Below are 21111 nucleotides of genomic sequence, written 5' to 3' on the forward strand. Positions count from 1 at the left end.
GGCCTGGCATGGTAGCTCATGCCCATAATCCTAGCACTCTGGGAGGCCAAGGTGGGAGGATCTCTTGAGCCCAAGAGTTTGAGACAAGCCTGGGCAACATGGCAAAACCCTGTCTCTACAGAACAACAACAACAAAAATGCCCTACATGGTGGCATGCACCTGTGGTCCCAGCTACTCAGGAGGCTGAGGTGGGAGGATCACTTGAGCCCGGAGGGGTTGAGGCTGCAGTGAGCCATGATTGTGCCATTGCACTCCAGCCTGGGAGACAGAGCTTTAGACCATTTCTCAGGAAAAAAAAAAGATTACAGTTGTTGTAATTTGTATATATGTTACACATATGTATTATGTGTTATGTGAGCTTTATTGTTTGAAGCTGTGTAGTGTGTTTTCAGGCAGAGTTTCAGGCATTAGGACTTGACCCCAAAATAGCAATTGAGCTAATAGAGTTTGGTAGGAACATTAAGTATTTAAGAATAATATATATGATTTCTTGACATATTCTTCTTTATTTGCTTGAAGTTTGTTTTTTATATTAAAAGAAAATGAAGCTAAGAAATAAATGTGTTGCAGCCTTTTTTTCCTCTTACTACTTTGGAATGCAGGTTTTTTTGTTTTTTTTTTTTTCCTTTTTGGAGACAGGGACTCACTTTGTCACCCAGTCTGGAGTGCAGGTGGTGCAATGACAGTTCACTGCAGACTTGACCTCCCAGGCTCAGGTGATCCTGCCACCACACCCAGCTAATTTTTTGTACGTTTTGTAAAGAAGGGTTTTGGCCATGTTGCCCAGGCAAGTCTCAAACTCCTGGCCTTGAGCGATCCGCCCAACTTGGCCTCCCGAAGTGCTGGGATTACAGGTGTGAACCACCATGTCCAGCCAGGATGCAACACTCTAACAAAAGGAAAATTTATTTTTGTTGAAGATTTGTAGTACAGGCTTTGACAAAAGAAGATATTTGATTGCACCTCGTGAGAGAGCCATTGCCTTCTTAACATTGACTTGGGGTCAGGTGCGGTAGCTCACATCTGTAATCCTAGCACTTTGGGAGGCCGAGGCGGGCAGATCAGTTGAGGTCAAGAGTTTGACACCAGCCTGACCAACGTGGCGAAACCCCGTCTCTACTAAAAATACAGAAATTAGCTGGGTATGGTGGTATGTGCCTGTAATCCCACCTACTCAGGAGGCTAAGGCAGGAGAATTGTTTGAGCCCGGGAGGCAGAGGTTGCAGTGAGTCGAGATCGACCCACTGTACTCCAGCCTGGGTGACAGAGCGCAACCCCTGTCTCCAAAAAATATATATGTATATTGATTTGGAAGGCCCAAGTATAATTACTTGGTGGAAATCAAAAAGTAGAGTCAGCTCTGTGTAAAGAAGATACTTCAGCATGAATGGAGTTAGCCATTAGTAGAAACAGCCCAGAAGGAAGGTACAAGCTGTAGTATGAGTAACACACAGACACAGACACAGACTTGTAATAACATTAAGATTTACCTCTCCTCAATGTCTTTGAATGTGATTGTCTAACACTGTAATTATTTTTAATTACTGTTATTATTTTTTGAGACAGAGTCTTTCTGTGTTGCCGAGACTGGAGTGCAGTGGTGCAATCTCGGCTCACTGCAACCTCTGCCTCCCAGGTTCAAGCAATTCTCCTGCCTCAGCCTCCCAAGTAGCTGGAATTACCGGCGCCTGCCACCATGCTCGGCTAATTTTTGTATTTGTAGTAGGGACGGGTTTTCACCATGTTGACCAGGCTGGTCTTGAACTACTACTACTATTTTTTTTGTTTGTTTGTTTTTTGAGACAGTCTTGCTCTGTCACCCAGGCGGGAGTGCAGTTGCACAATCTTGGCTTACTGTAAGCTCCGCCTCCCAGGTTCACACCATTCTCCTGCCTCAGCCTCCCGAGTAGCTGGGACTATAGGCGCCCACCGCCATGCGCAGCTAATTTTTTTTTATTTTTAGTAGAGATGGGGTTTCACTGTGTTAGCCAGGATGGTCTGGATCTCCTGACCTTGTGATCTGCCTGCCTTGGCCTCCCAAAGTGCTGGGATTATAGGCTCACGTGAGCCACCGCTCCCAGCCTCTGGTCTTGAACTTCTGACCTTGTGATCTGCCCACCTCGGCCTTCCAAAGTGCTGAGATTACAGGCATGAGCCACTGCGCCCGGCCTAACCCTGTAATTATTATACGTTGATTTTTGGCATGCTGATAATTACCTGGAACATAAAGTGTTTGCTGGTAATTCCCTGTTATCTTTGCTGATTTGTTTTAAACATACCATTGAGTTAAAGTCAGTAATCCCACCAGTTCTACAATACTACTGGAACGTGTTTTGTATTGTTTTTTGAGATGGAGTTTTCGCTGTTGTTGCCCAGGCTAGAGTGCAGTGGCACGAACTGGGCTCACCACAACCTCTGCCTCCCAGGTTCAAGTGATTTTCCTGCCTCAGTCTCCCAAGTAGGTGGGATTATAGGCATGTGCCACCACGCCTGGCCTTTTTTTTTTTTTTTTTTGAGAAGGAATCTTGCTCTGTTGCCCAGGCTAGAGTGCAGTGACAGGATCTTGGCTCACTGCAATCTCCACCTCCCAGGTTCAAGCAATTCTTCTGCCTTGGCCTCCCAAGTAGCTGGGATTACAGGCATGTGCCACCACACCAGCTAATTTTTGTATTTTTAGCAGAGACGGGCTTTTCACCATATTGGCCAGGCTGGTCTCCAACTCATGACCTCGTGATCTATATCTATATATCTATCTATATATCTCTATCTATCTGTCTGGCTGGCTGGCTGTCTATCTATCTATCTACCTGGCCCAAAACATTTTTGGTCCCAAGCATTTTGTATAAAGGGTACTCAGACTGTATAAGGCAAACATGAAAAGGCTAATTCAGCTTCTCTAACTTTCAAGTTCTAATTCTAAATGAATGTCTCATTCTATGACAGTAGACTAAGTTTATAGTGTATGATTTCTTTTTTTCACCGACTCCAGTGGTTCAAAGTTATTTCTAATATGAAAATACTGTAGTTTTCTCAAAACTTTTCTCTGCAAAACTAAATTCCAGCTGTCAGCCTTTGAGTGTATAACAAGTAGTAAAGAAAGACTAAATGTAAATGTTAGCAAAATTGATGATTGCTGTCACAGAGCCATAGCTTGATCTATAGAGTGCCTACAGCTTGTGAGGTAAGCAACACATTTGAAACTTATAAATATGTAATTTCTCTTCTGATGTTAAAAAAAAAAAAAAGAAAAACTTATAACTAAGAATATAATATTATGGATGTACTATGACAGGGGCTAAAAGTTCTGAGGGCTTTGCGGGGGTGTCCTTTTTAATGAAACACTTGTATGATTTGAAAGGGAATACTCTCAAGAGTATCTTGGCTTAATGAGATTTTAAATAAATTCTATTTCTTCAAAATAGAAATGAGGTCTTTTTTTTAGGAGTCATTTGAATTTGTTTTCTTTCAGAAATCGAGCTATAGCAGATTATCTTCGTTCAAATGGCTATGAAGAGGCATATTCAGTTTTTAAAAAGGAAGCTGAATTAGATATGGTATGTTTTACTTTTTAACAATTCTTCAAAGTAGAGTTAATGAGTGGATTTTTACTCAGGTATCTGTAGTTAACAGTTATGCACAATTTTGTCATTTATTATTGTGGTCTACTTGGTACTGAACTTGATTTTCACTCCCTTTTTTTATTTTTTATTTTTATTTTTGAGATGGAGTCTCGCTTTGTCTCCCAGGCTGGCGTGCAATGGCGTGATCTCGGCTCACTGCAACCTCTGCCTCCCGGGTTCAAGCGATTCTCCTACCTCAGCCTTCCGAGTAGCTGGGATTACAGGCGCGCACCACCACACCCATCTAATTTTTGTATTTTTAGTAGAGACGGGGTCTCGCCATGTTGGTCAGGCTGGTCTTGAACTCCTGACCTCAGGTGATCCACCCTTCTCAGCCTCCCAAAGTGCTGGGATTACAGGTGAGCCACCGTGTCCAGCCACTCCCTTTTTTTATAATCAGATTTTTAGTAATGTTTGGGCTTAAAGATGAGTAATCTTTGGCTTGAGGATCATAGTTAAGCCATTCTTAAAAGGTTCTAACTTTATTTTCTCTAGAATGAAGAATTAGATAAAAAGTATGCTGGTCTTTTGGAAAAAAAATGGACATCTGTTATTAGGTTACAGAAGAAGGTAACTAAGTCTTGTTTCTTTAAAATTAGTTGTATTCAGTTATATAAACTTTCTGAAAATAGCTATTCATCTGCATTAATTAATAATTGCATCTAATCTTTAAAAAGCAAATAAAAATACATTTTCTGTGCTTTATGAAAAGTATGACCTAGGCATATTATTGCAGATACATGGTAACTCGCATATCCGGAGTTGCTGACTGGGTGGAATCTGCATAGTCCTGACTTGGAGGAATTGATACTGAAAGAACTCATTTGTGCACTTAGAAGGAAAGAACACATGGAGCCATTGTGATTGATGCTGGGAAAAGAGCACTACAGTGTGCTCTTAGACAAGTCATTTTTATCTCTGAGCTTTTCTTCTTATCTATAAATACAACAAATAATATTCCAGTCCTAAAATGTATACTTCATAGGCAAAGTTAGAATAAGTAAATAACATTGTTATGAGTTGATCATTTATTACGAAGCTCTTAGAAAAGTGCTTAGCACATAGTAGATGCTCAATAAATATTAGCTTTTATTATTAATATGATTACCATATATAATGTGGTTTGGAAAGAACTTACTAAGAGTAGCAGCCTTAGAGGGACCAAGGCAAATTCACTGCCCTTCTTTGATTAGAAGACTCTGTCACCAGATATAAATTGAAGTTTTTCTTTGTGTTAAAGAGTTAAGGCAATTGTACTGAATTTTCCTCAGTTTTTAGTTTCCTCATGACTTAGGTTTTGATGCTGTATAAAATAAATAATTTTCATTTAAATTTGACAAATGCTTGGAGATTACTGAAATTTTTTCAAGTATCCTGCATATATAGTTGCAAAATGCAGTTTTTTAAAATGTCACATGCTATTTTTATTGAAATCTATCTGTACGTAACTACGTGCTCTTTTTCAAGGTTATGGAATTAGAATCAAAGCTAAATGAAGCAAAAGAAGAATTTACGTCAGGTGGACCTCTTGGTCAGAAACGAGACCCAAAAGAATGGATTCCCCGTCCGCCAGAAAAATATGCATTGAGTGGTCACAGGAGTCCAGTCACTCGAGTCATTTTCCATCCTGTGTTCAGTGTTATGGTCTCTGCTTCAGAGGATGCTACTATTAAGGTAATTTTTTGCTAAAAGCAGACTTAAAGTTAATAGGGTGAAGAAAATTAAAAGATCCTGAAAATAAGCCGGGCGCGGTGGCTCAAGCCTGTAATCCCGGCACTTTGGGAGGCTGAGACGGGTGGATCACGAAGTCAGGAGATCGAGACCATCCTGGCTAACACGGTGAAACCCCGTCTCTAATAAAAAAAAATACGAAAAAATAGCCGGGCGAGGTGGCGGGCACCTGTAGTCCCAGCTACTCAGGAGGCTGAGGCAGGAGAATGGCGTGAACCCGGGAGGCGGAGCTTGCAGTGAGCTGAGATCCGGCCACTGCACTCCAGCCTGGGCGACAGAGCAAGACTCCGTCTCAAAAAAAAAAAAAAAAAAGATCCTGAAAATGAGGGCCTATGCAGAGGGACAGGAGGTACTCTTTGAAATGTAGTGATTTGGTTCTGAATCTTAAAGACAGAATTGGAATAAAATACCATTGTGGCTCCTGAGAGGCATGCTGCCAGGTAAGTTCGATGGTGAATTTGAGAAAGTCGGGTGTCACTGAGTTGATGTCAGTAGATCACCTTGTGCTTGAACAGTTTTTGTTCTTAGAGGATGAAAAGTGTGTGCCTTACCTTTAAACAGAGGTTGTGTGTGAAATACCATTTGACAAAACTAGTAATTGATAGGGTGAATCTATACTGCAAACGAATTCAGTAGAGGATTCATTTAAATTGGACTTTCCTTGATGTATTTAAAATTGGCTTTCCAGGAGTAGGGGAATATAAGAGCTTTTCATTTTATAAATTATATATTTCATTTAAAAATTTTTTTTCCACAGTAAACATATAGTACCTTTTAATGTTGTGCTTTTTTAATTAGGAAAAGAGTTGTTTTTAAGTTGCCTTTGTTCCAGACACAGTAAAATGACAGTTGTATAAACCTCCTACAGAAAGATAAGATAGTTGCAATATAGGTAGATTTAGGTAGGTCTCTCTATACTAAGGGTTGTTTCAAAGTAAGTAAGTTACAGATATTAAGTTTCATTTACAAAAGTGTAACCAATCGGCTGGGCGCAGTGGCTCACGCCTGTAATCCCAACACTTTGGGAGGCCAAGGCGGGTGGATCATGAGGTCAGGAGATCAAGACCATCCTGGCTAACATGATGAAACCCCATCTCTACTAAAAATACAAAAAAATTAGCCGGGCGTGGTGGTGGGCGCCTATAGTCCCACCTACTCGGAAGGCTGAGGCAGGAGAATGGCGTGAACCTGGGAGGCAGAGCTTGCAGTGAGCCGAGATCACGCCACTGCACTCCAGTCTGGGTGACAGAGCAAGACTCTGTCTCCAAAAAAAAAAAAAGTATAACTAAGAAAATGTGAGTAGATTGTATATGTCATATAGCAGTTCAGCATAAAATGCAGGCATAGGCCTGGCGTGGTGGCTCAAGCCTGTAATCCCAGCACTTTGGGAGGCTGAGGCGGGTGGATCACAAGGTCAGGAGATCAAGACCATCCTGGCAAACACAGCGAAACCCTGTCTCTACTAAAAATACAAAAAAATTAGCTGGGTATGGTGGCGGGCTTCTGTAGTCCCAGCTACTCAGGAGGCTGAGGCAGGAGAATGGCATGAACCCAGGAGGCGGAGCTTGCAGTGAGCCGAGCTCGCGCCACTGCACTCCAGCCTGGAGGGCAGAGCAAGACTCCATCTCAAAAAAGAAAAAAAAAATACAGGCATAATTTAAATGCGACTGTACTTAACTAGTTCTTCAAATTAAACATTGTTTTACAGTGTGTTTATGTGATTTCTTTAGTTTCTAAATCAGTGACTTGCACCCTGTGGGCTTGTGATTTAGGAGGGTGGCTGTGGAGTCATTGTAAGGGAGTCTTACATTCATACAAGCATCATGGATTTCTGGAGGGTAAAATAATTATATGCCTAATACATTAATGTACTCCATTTTAAAAAATAGACATGCATTTAAATTTTTTTCATGATAGTCTTTCATCGTTATGTACTAAAACACTACAACTGCTCTTGTGAGGTTTGGGATGGAGGTAGACATTCTTTAATAGATGGAAAATTGGCCAGCCGTGGTGGCTCATGCCTGTAATTCCAGCACTTTGGGAGACTGAGGCGGGTGGATCACGAGGTCAGGAGTTCAAGACCAGCCTGGCCAAATGGTGAAACTCTGTCTCTGCCAAAAATACAAAAATTAGTCGGGTGTGGTGATGGGCACCTGTATTCCCAGCTACTCAGGAGGCTGAGGCAGGAGAATTTCTTGAAGTCCGGGAGGTGGAGGTTGCAGTGAGCCGAGATTGCGCCACTGCACTCCAGCCTGGGCGACAGAGCAAGACTCTTTCAAAAGAAAAAAAAAAAACGGTGGAAAATCTAGAATCTAGGCTTAACTGTTGATTTTATAACAGTATTATAAAAGCATAAACAGAACTGTAAATGTACCCCCTTAAAATGTATCTATTAAGTCTGATTTAAAATTATTACAAATGGAAGTTTTAGAACTTTTTATTTGTAATCATACCACGTATCACAGCAACTACTTAGAGTCCACCCTTCAACTTGGTCTTTTTATTTTTATTTTTTTCTGGCCACAGGAAACCTCCTCATACCATTTAGTCTTTAAATGTGCACACATGTGGTTGTTTCATTAATGAAAAGTAGTTATATATGGTTTTGTTAACTTTTGACTGATTTATTTTAGAAATACTTTTCTTTGTTTCTAATGAATCATCATTTTAGTAACTTTAAGCTGATCATCTTATTTATATAGAGAGGCTTTGTAGGATAGTTAGTGGTCAGGGGCACTGGCTCTGGGTTCAAATCCTGGCTCTACCACTCAATAGTTAATGTGATTATGGGCAAGTTAACTTTTTGTGGCTTTCTTGATTTATTAAATGAAGATTATTAATAAATACCTACCTCGTAGGGTCTGGGGGAGGATTAAATGATTTAGGACATGGAAGCTGTTTAAAACAGTTTTTGCTGGCCAGATTCCAGAGGAGCACTCAGTGTCAGCAGTGTATCAGCATCAGTAACAAGCTGTCCTCTTTTGGACTTCGCCTCCCGAGTAGCTGGGATTGCAGGCACCCGCCACCACGCCCAGCTAATTTTTGTATTTTTAGTAGAGATGGGGTTTCACCATCTTGGTCAGGCTGGTCTCAAACTCCTGACCTCATGATCCACCTGCCTCAGCCTCCCAAAGTGCTGGGATTACAGTCGTGAGCCACTGTGCCTGGCCAGCTAAGTTATTTTTAAATGACAACTGCAATAGAATGATTTTCCAAAATACTCAAAGGACAACATACAGAAAGTGTTTTGTAATTTTATGACTATCTTGGGCAAAGGGGTTGATACAGTTAAGGCTCAATTTTCTTATTTAAAAATATCTGTGTGGTCAGGTGCTGTGGCTCAGATGCCTGTAATCCCAGCACTTTGGGAAGCTGAGGCGGGAGGATCACTTGAGTCCAAGAGTTGGAGGCCAGCCTGGGCAACAAAGTGAGACCTCGTCTCTATTAAATAAGTAAATAAATAAATAACTGTATTATATTCTGCAGTGTAAAAGTAATGCATATGTAATGAATGTAACAGAACAATGCCTGGCAAATAGATGGTAAGGGCTCAATAAACTGTTGCTGATATTATAATTATTAATAACAATAAAATTGTCTTAAATAATGTCTTACATGCATTTGATGAATAAAACTGGTTTCTTTTAAAAACATTCAGTTGTCATCAACCTTTGAACAATAATTTATGAAAAATATTATAGAGGGATGTATATTTAGACCAGTTCATGACAGTATTTTTAATTACATTATTTAAATTTTTAGATTGATTTTTCTGATTGTCATTTAGAGCTAATTTATTTTGAGATGCTCTGTTGCCCAGGCTGCAGTGCAGTGGTGCGATCTTGGCTCACTGCAACCTCTGCTTCCTGCGTTTAGGCAATTCTCTTGCCTCAGCCTTCTGAGTAGCTGAGACTACAGACGTGCGCCCCTAAACCTGGCTAAATTTTTTGTATTTTTAGTAGACACGGGATTTCGCCTTGTTGGCCAGGCAGGCTGATTTTTAACTCCTGACCTCAAGTAATCCACCCGCCTTGGCCTCCCAAAGTACTGGGATTACAGGTGTGAGCCACCGTGCCCGGCTAGAACTAATTTAAACATGGAGAAAGAAGAGGTGAGGTGAGAGGATCGCCTGAGCCTGGAAGGTCAAGGCTGCAGTGAGCTATGGTCATGGCACTACACTCAAGCCTGGGCAACGAAGCGAGACCCTATCTCTAAAAGATAAGTAAATAAACAGCAAACAAAACTGGAAAATATGTTCAACTAATAAGCAATTGAAAGATTGCCGGCTGGGCGTGGTGGCTCAAGCCTGTAATCCCAGCACTTTGGGAGGCCGAGACAGGCGGATCACAAGGTCAGGAGATCGAGACCATCCTGGCTAACATGGTGAAACCCTGTCTCTACTAAAAAATACAAAAAACTAGCCGGGTGAGGTGGTGGGCGCCTGTAGTCCCAGCTACTCAGGAGGCTGAGTCAGGAGAACGGGGTAAACCCGGGAGGCGGAGCTTGCAGTGAACTGAGATCTGGCCACTGCAGTACAGCCTGGGCGACAGAGCGAGACTCCGTCTCAAAAAAAAAAAAAAAGAAAGATTACCAACTTTTTTTGTGTGTAAAACAAGGTCTCATTCTGTTGCCTTGGCTGAAGTACAGTGGCACAGTCATGGCTCACTGCAGCCTCGACCTCCCCAGACTCAAGCTATCCTCCCACCACAGCCTCCTCAGTAACTGGGACTATAGGCATGTGCCACTATGCCCAGCTGATTTTTTATTTTTTGTAGAGAGGGGATCTTGCCATGTTGCCCAGGTGTCAAACTCCTGAGCTCAAGCAGTTCTCCTGCCTTTGTCTCCCAAAGTGCTGGGATTACAGGTGAACCACCTTGCCCAGCTGGATTGCCAACTTTAATATATAACATGAAGAATTCAGATGTGTAAACCACTAACGTCTCAGAAAAATGGACATAGTACACGAGCAGACAATTCACAAAAAAAGGTAGTAACAGGCCAGGCGTGGTGGCTCACGCCTATAATCCCAGCACTTTGGGAGGCCGAGGCGGGCAGATTGCCTGAGCTCAGGAGTTCAAGACCAGCCTGGGCAACACGGTGAAACCCATCTTTACTAAAATGCAAAAAAAAATAGCTGGGCATGGCAGCGTGCACCTGTAGTCCCAGCTACTTGGAAGGCTGAGGCAGGAAATTGGCTTGAACCCAGGAGGCGGAGGTTGCAGTGAGCCGAGATCACTCCACTGCACTCCAGCGTGGGCAACAGAGCAAGACTGTCTCAAAAAAATAAAAGGTAGTAACAACTAACCAAATAGTAACAACAGTTTGGCCTTACTACTAACAGCAGAAGAAATAAACACTGAAATTATGGGCCGGGTGTGGTAGCTCATGCCTATAATCCTAGGACTTTGGGAGGCGAAGGTGGGAGGACTGTTAAAGCTCAGAAGTTAGAGACCAGCCTGGGCAACATAGCAAGACCTCGTCTGTACTTAAAAAATTAGCCAGGTGTGATGGCCTATGCCTGTAGTCCCAGCTACTCGGAAGGCTGAGGTGGGAGGATCACGTGAGCCTGGGAGTTGGAAGCTGCAGTGAGCTATGATTGAGCCACTGTACTCCAGTGTGGGTGACAGAGTGAGACCCTGTCTTAAAAAAATTGCGCCAGGCCCGGTGGCTCACGCCTATAATCCCAGCACTTTGGGAGGCCAAGGCACGTGGATCACAAGGTCAGGAGATCAAACCATCCTGGCTAACATGGTGAAACCCTGTCTCTACTAAAAAATACGAAAAATTAGCCGGGTGTGATGGCAGGCACCTGTAATCCCAGCTACTCGGGAGGCGGAAATTGCAGTGAGCCGAGATCATGCCAGTGCACTCCAGCCTGGGTGACAGAGCGAGACTCTGTCTCAAAAAAAAAAAAAAAAAAAAATTGCCGTGTGTGTGTGTGAAATTGTCAAGATATTTTACCTATTAAATAAGAATCCCCAGTGATGAGTTTGATAAAGTAGTCATTCTCATTACATTTGATACAGTCTTATGGGATATCAGTTTAACAGAGTATATGAAGGCTTTAAAAGTTTATACTTTTTGACCCACTAATTCTTTTTCCCCATTGCTGTCTGACCTAAGTATTATAAAATGAGGACAGAATTTTTTTATATTCAGAAATGTTCACCATAATGTTTTCTATAATGGTGGTTTAGCCCGCAATTTTTTTTTTTTTTTTGAGACGGAGTTTTACTCCTGTTGCCCAGGCCGGAGTGCATTGGTATGATCTCGGCTCACTGCATTTTCTGCTTCCCGGGTTCAAGCAATTCTCCTGCCTCAGCCTCCCAAGTAGCTGGGATTACAGGTGCCCACCACGAAGACCAGCTAATTTTTTGTATTTTTAGTAGAGACGGGGTTTTACCATGTTGGCCAGGATGGTCTTGACCTCCTGACCTCAGGTGATCCACCCGTCTCGGCTTTCCAAAGTGCTGGAATTACAGGCATGAGCCACCATGCCCAAAGTAATACTTTCTGAGTTTTTAGTGGCACAGAAAAATATTTGTGATAAGAAGCAGGAGGAGGGATGAGCACAGTGGCTCACACCTGTAATCCTAGTGGCTCAGAAGGTGAAGACAGGAGGATCAATTTGAGGCCAGGAGCTCTAGACCCACCTGGGCGACATAGCGAGGCCCCGTCTCTACAAGAAAGAAAGAATTACCTGGGTGTGGTGGTGTGCACCTGTAGTCCTACTTCCTGTGGAGGCTGAGGTGGGAACAACACTGAAGCCCAGAATTCGAGGTTGCTGTGAGTTGTGATCACACCACTCCACTTCACCACGGGTCACAGAGGGAGACCCTGTCAATTAAAATAAGAGAAAGAGAAGAAAGAAAATAGGGCCAGGTGCAGTGGCTCACACCTGAAATCCCAGCACTTTGGGAGGCCCAGGCGGGTGGATCATGAGGTCAGGAGATCAAGACCGTCCTGGCCAACGTGGTGAAACCCATCTGTACTGAAAATACAAACATTAGCCAGGTGTGGTGGCACATGCCTGTAGTCCCAGCTACTCAGGAGGCTGAGGCAGGAGAACTGCTTGAACCCGGGAGGTAGAGGTTGCAGTGCGCTGAGATTGCGCCACTGCGCTCCAGCTTAGGCGACAGAGTGAGACTCCATCTCAAAAAAAAAAAAAAAAAGAAAATGGAAGAGTTTGAGATAAGCCTGGGCAACATACTGAGACCCATCTCTACAAAACATCAAAAAGTTAGCCAGGCATGGTGGTGCACACCTGTGTAGTCCCAGCTACTCGACAGACTAAGACAGGAAGATCTCTTCAGCCCAGGAGTATGAGGCTACAGTGATCTCTGATCACACCACTGCACTCCAAAATTATCTTTTTAAAATGTGACTGTTCTTTTTTTTTTTTTGAAACAGTCTGGCTCTGTCGCCCAGGCTGGAGTGCTGTGATACAATCTCAGCTCACTGCATCCTCCGCCGCCCGGGCTCAAGTGATTCTCCCACCTTAGCCTTCCATCCCGATTAGCTGGGACCACAGTCACGCACCACCACACCCAGCTAAGTTTTGTATTTTTAGTGGAGACCAGGGTTTTACTATGTTGGCCAGGATCGTCTCCAACTCCTGACCTCAGGTGACCCGCCCACCTCAGCCTCCCAAAGTGCTGGGATTACAGGTATGAGCCACTGCACTTGGCTAAAATTTATATATATATATATATATAATTATATATATTTATATATTTTTATATATATATAAATATATATATATAGTTTTTTGAGGTGGAGTCTTGCTCTGTCGCCCAGGCTATAGTGGATCTCAGCTCACTGCAACCTCTGCCTCCCAGGTTCACGGCGATTCTGCCTCAGCCTCCCGAGTAGCTGGGACTACAGGTGCCCGCCACCATGCCCGTCTAATTTTTTGTATTTTTAAGTGGAGACGGTGTTTCACCGTGTTAGCCAGGATGTTCTCGATCTCCTGACCTCGTGATCCGACCGCCTCGGCCTCCCAAAGTGCTGGGATTACAGGTGTGAGCCACCACGCCCGGTCATATTTCACTTTTTAACTCAAAATGACATATGCTTTTGTTCATTTGCTATTCATGAACAGTTTACATCTTCTGAAATCTTTCCTTGGCTCTTCAGATGTCTGAGTTTTGCTGGTCTAGTAGAATTGAGTATTGATCATTATTCCTCAAATACTCTACATACAAATACCTGCTATAGCCCCCTTAAGGTCCTTTTTCCCTTCCCCTTCCCCTTTCCTTTTCTTTCCCTTTCCTTTCCATCTCTTTCTTTCTTTTCTCATATTTCTTCCCCTAAAATTTCCTTATTTACATGTCTTTCCTGCTCTGAGACAGGAAACGGACTGTGTTTTGTGACTTTATTATACTTTATCACTATTACAGTTGGTTATGTGATAGAAACCTTGCAAATGTGGTACTAGAGATAGATTTTAATAATTGCAACGTTCGTTTTCCCTGTAGAAAAAAGACCAATTTGTACATGAGATACAGTATTTCTAAGTTAGTTATCTTTTGTTACTTGTTTGGTTAATTGCTCAATAAGGTGCCAGATTGGCCTGCTGAGTGCAAATATGAAACAAGAAAAGAGTGATGGAGTTGGTGTTAAACAGTTTTCTGTTCACTTGACAGGTGTGGGATTATGAGACTGGAGATTTTGAACGAACTCTTAAAGGACATACAGACTCTGTACAGGACATTTCGTTCGATCACAGCGGCAAGCTTCTGACTTCCTGTTCTGCAGATATGACCATTAAACTATGGGATTTTCAGGGCTTTGAATGCATCAGAACCATGCATGGTAAGGGGTAGAGGATAGTACTTTAATAGTAATTTCTATCATGGTACTTCAGAAAGAATATTGTTTCTAATAGTGTACGGGGTTCCTTTATGCACCTCTTAATTGTCTGTATTGGTGGAAGAGCGTACGATGTAGATAGTCCAGGGAGAAGTCACAGTAGTTGAGAGTCGTTTCTATTGCGAGGTTTTAAGTAGCTCTTAGTACTTTATATAAAATATTTGTATGAGTATTTTTTGGTAAGAAAAACTGCCAGGTTGTTTATCTGTATTTGAGTTAAAAATGGTTTTGTTTGTGTTTTATTAATTTTTCGTAGTTGGGAAACTGAAGACCAGAGAGAGTAGGTATAGTGAAAACTGGAACCCAGTTTATCTTGCTCACTTAAATGAAATAAGGGTACATATCCCGTGCCCTCATTCATTGTTAAGTTGTTTCCTGGGTCTTGTTGTGGGAACTCTTTTCTGAGGCAGTATGTTTGTGGAACGAGAGTATATTTGCTTTAGAGACAGATACCTGGGTTCAGATTCCTACTTGTCTACTTATGGCATTAGAAAATTTAAACCTCTTTCATCAGCAAAACAGAGGTAATAATACCAGAGTCATACAGTTGTCATGAGGATAAAATGAAGTCATAAGATAAATCATCTTGGTGTAGTACCTGCCACGTAGGAGATGCTCATTACGTAGGGATTTTTGTTGTTTCTTTACACATGATGACATTTGAATGTTGGGATTTTGTACAAGGAGTGCATACAGATTATCCATGATGTTAACACATGAGTAAACTGTGTGTTTACCTAAAGGGCATAATTTGTTTTTTTTTTGTTTTGTTTTTTTTGTTTGTTTTTTTTTTTTGAGACGGAGTCTTGCTCTATGCCCCAGGCTGGCGTGTAGTGGCACGATCTCGGCTCACTGCAAGCTCCGACCCCCCGGGTTCACGCCATTCTCCTGCCTCAGCCTCCCGAGTAGCTGGGACTACAGGCGCCCGCCACCTCGCCCGTCTAATTTTCTTGTATTTTTAGTAGAGACGGGGTTTCACCGTGTTAGCCAGGATGGTCTCGATCTCCTGGCCTCGTGATCCGCCCGCCTCGGCCTCCCAAAGTGCTGGGATTACAGGCTTGAGCCACCATGCCCGGCCCTAAAGGGCATAATTTGAAGATTGTGTTCTCCTCGCCCCCCGCGCCCAATTAAATGCATTGGGGAAGTTTATAATTACAGGAATTCCACACATGAACACTTTTTTTCTTTTTTTGAGATGGCCTCTTGCTTTGTCACCCAAGCTGGAGTGCAGTGGCGCGATGTTGGCCCACTGCAACCTCTACCTGCCGGGTTCAAGTGATTCTCCCACCTCAGCCTCCCAAGTAGCTGGCAGTACAGGTGAGCACCACCACGCCCAGCTAATTTTTGTATTTTTAGTAGAGACAGGGTTTAACCGTATTGGCCAGGCTGGTCTTGAACTCCTGACCTCGGATGATCCGCCCGCCTTGGCCTCCCAAAAGTGCTGGGATTACAGGCGTGAACCACTACGCCTGGCCCACCATTTTAAACAGAGAACCAGTTCCCCATTTTTCTTACCCATTTGTTTTATCTTTTTTATATTTTAGAATATCAGTCTAGAGGCTAGGCACAGTGGCTCACACCTATAATCGCAGCACTTTTAGAGGCCAAGGCAGGAGGGATTGCTTGAGGACAGGAGTTCAAGACCAGTGTGGGCAAAATACGGAGATCTTGTCTCTACAAAAAATTAAAATGTTGTGGGTGTGGTGGTGCCACACCTGTGTAGTTCCAGCTACTCAACGGCTGAGGTGGGAAGAGCTCGTGGGCCCAGGAGTTTAAGGCTACATGAGCTGTGATTGCGCCACTGCACTTTAGCCTGGGTGACAGAGCAAGTCCTTGCCTCACCAAAAAAAAAAGAAAGAAATTGTTTTTCCTAGCGTTTATATGTAAACATTCAGACTCACTGAGGTAAGTATATAAATATATTTCAAATGTTGATAATCCTGATGCCTTACGTTTTTAAACCATTTGTACAGGTTGAAATTTAATTCTAAATGGAGTTGACTGTTTCCTTGTGGATTGTTTTTACTGATTTTTTTAACTTTATCGTGTAAATCCAGGTTTCTTATCAAATTTGTATAAAATCCAGTGTATTTAGAACTTGCTTTGACGTGGGGAGACCCCATGGTGAATTGATGTCTCGCTGCTCTTGGGGGTGCTGCTTCCTAATGTGCCGTAACGTCCCGCCGTGCTGTGTGTTTCAGGCCACGACCACAATGTCTCCTCAGTAGCCATCATGCCCAATGGAGATCATCTAGTGTCCGCTTCAAGGGATAAAACCATAAAAATGTGGGAAGTGCAAACTGGGTAAGTAAGCTTGGTTGAAAAGGCATCAGTGGCTCACACCTGTAATGCCAGTGCTTTAGGAGGCTAAGGCAGGCAGATCACCTGGTCCGGAGTTGAAGACCAGCCTGACCAAATGGTGAAACCCCGTCTCCACTAAAAATACAAAAATTAGCCAGGCTTGGTGGGGCACACCTGTAATCCCAGCTACTTGGGAGGCTGAGGCAGGAGAATCACTTGAACCCGGGAGGCGGAGGTTGCAGTGAGCCAAGATCATACCAGTGCCCTCCAGCCTGGGCAACAAGAGTGAGACTGTCTCAAAAAAAAAAAAAAAAAAAGGCATCAGCTTAAAGACATATTTATAAAAAACAAAACAAAATTGTGTTCTGGTGTTTCAGTCATTTCAGCTTTAACCCAGAATGATCACTATGACAGTCATATTAAATATACTTTAAAACTAAGCTTGGTCTGTACCTGTCTTCCAAAAAGGAGCACAGAGACATGGTAAGGAGAGACTCCATGTCCTCGAGAGGCATTTCTGTGTAATGGCTTCTTTCCTCTATGGTGTTCTTTTAGGTAATCTCTCTGTGGGTTTTAATGAAAATGTAAATAATGTTTGTGCTGGTATACCTCTGTTAGACTGAATTTGGTTGTGCGTAGAATTACACTTGATTTTTGTCACACAAACTTACTAGTTTTACTCAGATTAGTAGAGCATAGCTTTTTTCCAATATGGCTAGAAATATTTTTAAGTATGCGTTTAGTTTTGAAATATTTTATTTCTTATATATATTTTATCTTCTAGATGTTGATTTTGTTAGCTCCTTAATGATGCGCCTGTTAGCTTGTTGTTCCCACTTTAATTAGCCAGGATTGTACATTTATGCTGTCGACTTGCATCTCTGACTTGGTACCATTCTCTTCATCCCAGTACATAGCTATTTTTATATCACTTCTGGAAAGTGTCCCGATGATTGTCATTCACAATGTAAGTTATTATTTATATTGACAGCTACTGTGTGAAGACATTCACAGGACACAGAGAATGGGTACGTATGGTACGACCAAATCAAGATGGCACTCTGATAGCCAGCTGTTCCAATGACCAGACTGTGCGTGTGTGGGTCGTAGCAACAAAGGAATGCAAGGCTGAGCTCCGAGAGCATGAGCATGTGGTAGAATGCATTTCCTGGGCTCCAGAAAGCTCATATTCCTCCATCTCTGAAGCAACAGGATCTGAGGTACTGTATATATAAACTTGTCTTCACGGTTTTACTGCTGATATCTTAAATCCTTAGATAACTTTGCTGATTCCCAGTTTCATGGCTGTTAATGCATTTAAAAATCTGCATCCCAGAATTCTGAATCTTGAAATTCTCTACTCTTCACAGTATCTGTCAGAAAAATAGCCTTCATTAATGAACATAATAATTTTATTTATAAATTTATGGTAAAATGCAGTTCAGTATTTATTTTTTAAAATTAATCCCAGATGTGATGGTATAAATGTTTCTTTAAATGAAGACTATTTCATATGGTGGCCTCTGATGTTCTTGATCATTTAAAAGTACTAGCTGAGTCTGGAGCTTTAACACATTTCTTTGTGATTCTTTGTCCTCTTTATGATTTTGGTCTTTCTGATTAACATGTTAAAAATAAATTACCTACAAGGTACAGCGGCACATGGCTATAGTCCCAGCTACTCAGGAGGCTGAGGCAAGAGGATCACGTATGTCCAGAAGTTAAAGTTCAGCCTGGGGCAACAGAGCAAGATCCCTGTTTCTAATAAATGAATGAAAATGAATGGTCTAAAAGTGTTGTTTGTTTTTGAGACAGCCTCACTCTGTTGCGCAGGCTGGAGTATAGTAGCGTGATCTCGGCTCACTGCCACCTCTTTCTCCCGGGTTCAAGCGATTCTCCTGCCTCAGCCTCCTAAGTACCTGGGACCATGGATGCATGTGCCACCCTGCCAGCTAATTTTTTATATTTTTAGTAGAAACAAGGTTTTGCCATGTTGGCCAGGCTAGTCTCAAACTCCTGACCTCAAGTGATCTGCCTGCCTCAACTTCCTAAAGTTCTGGGATTACAGATGTGAACCACTGTGCCCAGCCCCACACTGATTTTGATAGAGGCATTCCTATCGTGTATTTTTAAAACTACATTTCAATAAAGAAAAGAGGCAGTTCCCTCTTAAATGAATCTTCTCTTGTGAGTTCTCTTTATTTTGGTTGGCCCATTGCATTTTCAGATTCTGTTTACTGCCCTTTGGTGGTGGTTACATGCTGTGTGTCATAAATTTGATTCTGGTGCATCACACCGCCAGAGGTATGATGATGACTCACGCCTGTAATCCCAGCACTTTGGGAAGTCAGGGAAGGAGGATCACTTGAGCCCAGGAGTTTGAGCAACATAGCAAGACCCCTGTCTCTACAGAAAGCTTTTTTTTTGTTTTTGTTTTTAAACTCACCACTATACTAATGAGGAAAAAATTTTCAATAACTCAGCCAGGTGTGGTGGTGCACTCCTGTAGTCCCAGCCACTCAGGAGACTGAGGCAGGAAGATTGCTTGATCCCAGGAGTTCAGAGCTGCAGTGAACTGTGATTGTTCCACTGCATTCCAGCCTGGGTGACAGAATGAGACCCTGTCTTGAAATAAATGAATATTCCCTAATCCAGATCAAAAAAATAAATAAATAAATTTGATTCTGGTTGGATTTGTAAAAGCTAAATTAAATAGTGATTACAGAAATGTTGAAAAGTAAATGTATTATCTGTTGGTTTTATGAAAACTGAGTCCTAGCCTAAACAGAGATTTTCTGTTCTTATATTATCTGGGTCCTTCCTATATAGCCTAGGTATGGTGTTAAAGACTTGTGTATTTCAACAGATAAAAACAAATTGGGCTGGGTGCAGTAGTTCAAAAGCCTGTAATTCCAGCACTTTGGGAGGCCGAGGTGGTCCGATCACCTGAGGTTAGGAGTTCGAGACCAGCCTGCCCAACATGGCAAAACCCCATCTCTGCGAAAAATACAAAAATTAGCCTGGTGTGGTGGTGCACACCTGTAATCACACCTACTCAGGAGGCTGAGGCAGGAGACTCGCTTGAACCCAGGAGGCGGAGGTTGCAGTAAGCCGAGATTGCACCACTGTACTCCATCCAACCTGGGTAATAGAGCCAGACTCTGTCTCAAAACAAACCACCAAAATGCAACAAAATTGGAAATATAGATCATTATTAGGTAGAAACCATTTAAAGTCTGTACCTAACTTCTTGTGTAGGCAACTTAATTTTTATTATGTTTTCTGTAGACTAAAAAAAGTGGTAAACCTGGGCCATTCTTGCTGTCTGGATCCAGAGACAAGACTATTAAGATGTGGGATGTCAGTACTGGCATGTGCCTTATGACCCTTGTAAGTTTGCATAATCCTACCGTTTCTTTTGTATCTTCACTGTTTATACCTTTTTGGATTAATGCTTTGTGATATCTTATTAAATCTGAATTATACTGGGTTTTAAAATAACTTCTTTATAAATATAGTTTTCCTTTAGCTTTTGTCGTTACAGTGATGTGAAAGTTACTTCTCTAGAATGCAGGTTCTATAAAGAATCTGTAGAGCTAGTCGGTGTTTGAGGGAGACATGCTAAAAAATTGTGTTATATCTCTTATGGAGAAGCAGCAGCATTCTTAGAGACCTGTTCACTGTTGAAGATGTATGTTTGTCTGTTTCACTTTATTTGAATCCTTTTAACTGTTATATATCCTTGCTCACATAATCTAGTTTATTTGGCTTACTTAGGAGCATATTTCCATAGAAAGATATGTCAGTACTAGTAAGGGATTGTTGACACTGCTGTGTGCCTAAAGGAGTTCCAAAGAGATCTATGGATGTTCATTTAGTAGTAGTTTTTATAATTTGGCATCCACGTTTGTTTAGAGATTTTTTAGGTGCTAACCATACCTTGAAGTGATTGTCTCTCTGTAGGATATGACAGACACATGTAGAAGCATCTTCAAGAATTGATTAGAAAATGAAACTTTCCTCTAGTAGTATTCTGAGTTCAGCTGTACCATGTTGCTGTTAAGAAAAGATGATATATAATTAAAATAAAGCTGGCCAGGTGCAGTGGCTTACGCCTGCAATCCCAGCACTTTTGGAGGCTGAGGCAGGTGGATCACCTGAGGTCAGGAGTTCAGGGCCAGCCTGGCCAACGTTGTGAAACCCCGTCTCTACTAAAATTACAAAAATTAGTCGGGCTTAGCTGGGTGCGGTGGCTCATGCCTGTAATTCCAGCACTTTGGGAGGCCGAGATGGGCGGATCACCTGAGGTCGGGAGTTCAAGACCAGCCTGACCAACATGGAGGAACCCCGTCTCTCCTAAAAATACAAAATTAGCCGGGCTTGGTGGCGCATGCCTTCAATCCCAGCTACTCGGGAAGGCTGAGGAAGGCGAATCACTTTAACCTAGGAGGCGGAGGTTGCGGTGAGCCAAGATCAGGCCATTGTACTCCAGCCTGGGCAATAAGAGCAAAATTCTGTCTCAAAAAAAGAAGAAAAAAAGCCGGGCATGGTGGTGCATGTCTGTAATCCCAGCTACTCGGGAGA

At 42.3% G+C, this 21111-nt stretch overlaps 1 protein-coding gene across 1 annotated transcript in view; it reads left to right on the forward strand.

The window, feature by feature from the left end:
- PAFAH1B1 (platelet activating factor acetylhydrolase 1b regulatory subunit 1) overlaps window positions 1-21111 on the forward strand; it is a 108247-nt gene that overhangs the window by 79937 nt on the left and 7199 nt on the right. The window contains exons 3-9 of the mRNA XM_025361048.1: window positions 3471-3555; window positions 4117-4191; window positions 5089-5295; window positions 14001-14169; window positions 16428-16530; window positions 17519-17747; window positions 19816-19917. Of these exons, the coding sequence (XP_025216833.1) occupies window positions 3471-3555; window positions 4117-4191; window positions 5089-5295; window positions 14001-14169; window positions 16428-16530; window positions 17519-17747; window positions 19816-19917 (970 nt within the window). The remainder of the gene's footprint in view (window positions 1-3470; window positions 3556-4116; window positions 4192-5088; window positions 5296-14000; window positions 14170-16427; window positions 16531-17518; window positions 17748-19815; window positions 19918-21111) is intronic.

The sequence above is a fragment of the Theropithecus gelada genome, chromosome 16, assembly GCF_003255815.1.
Source record: "Theropithecus gelada isolate Dixy chromosome 16, Tgel_1.0, whole genome shotgun sequence".
Taxonomy (NCBI): domain Eukaryota; kingdom Metazoa; phylum Chordata; class Mammalia; order Primates; family Cercopithecidae; genus Theropithecus; species Theropithecus gelada.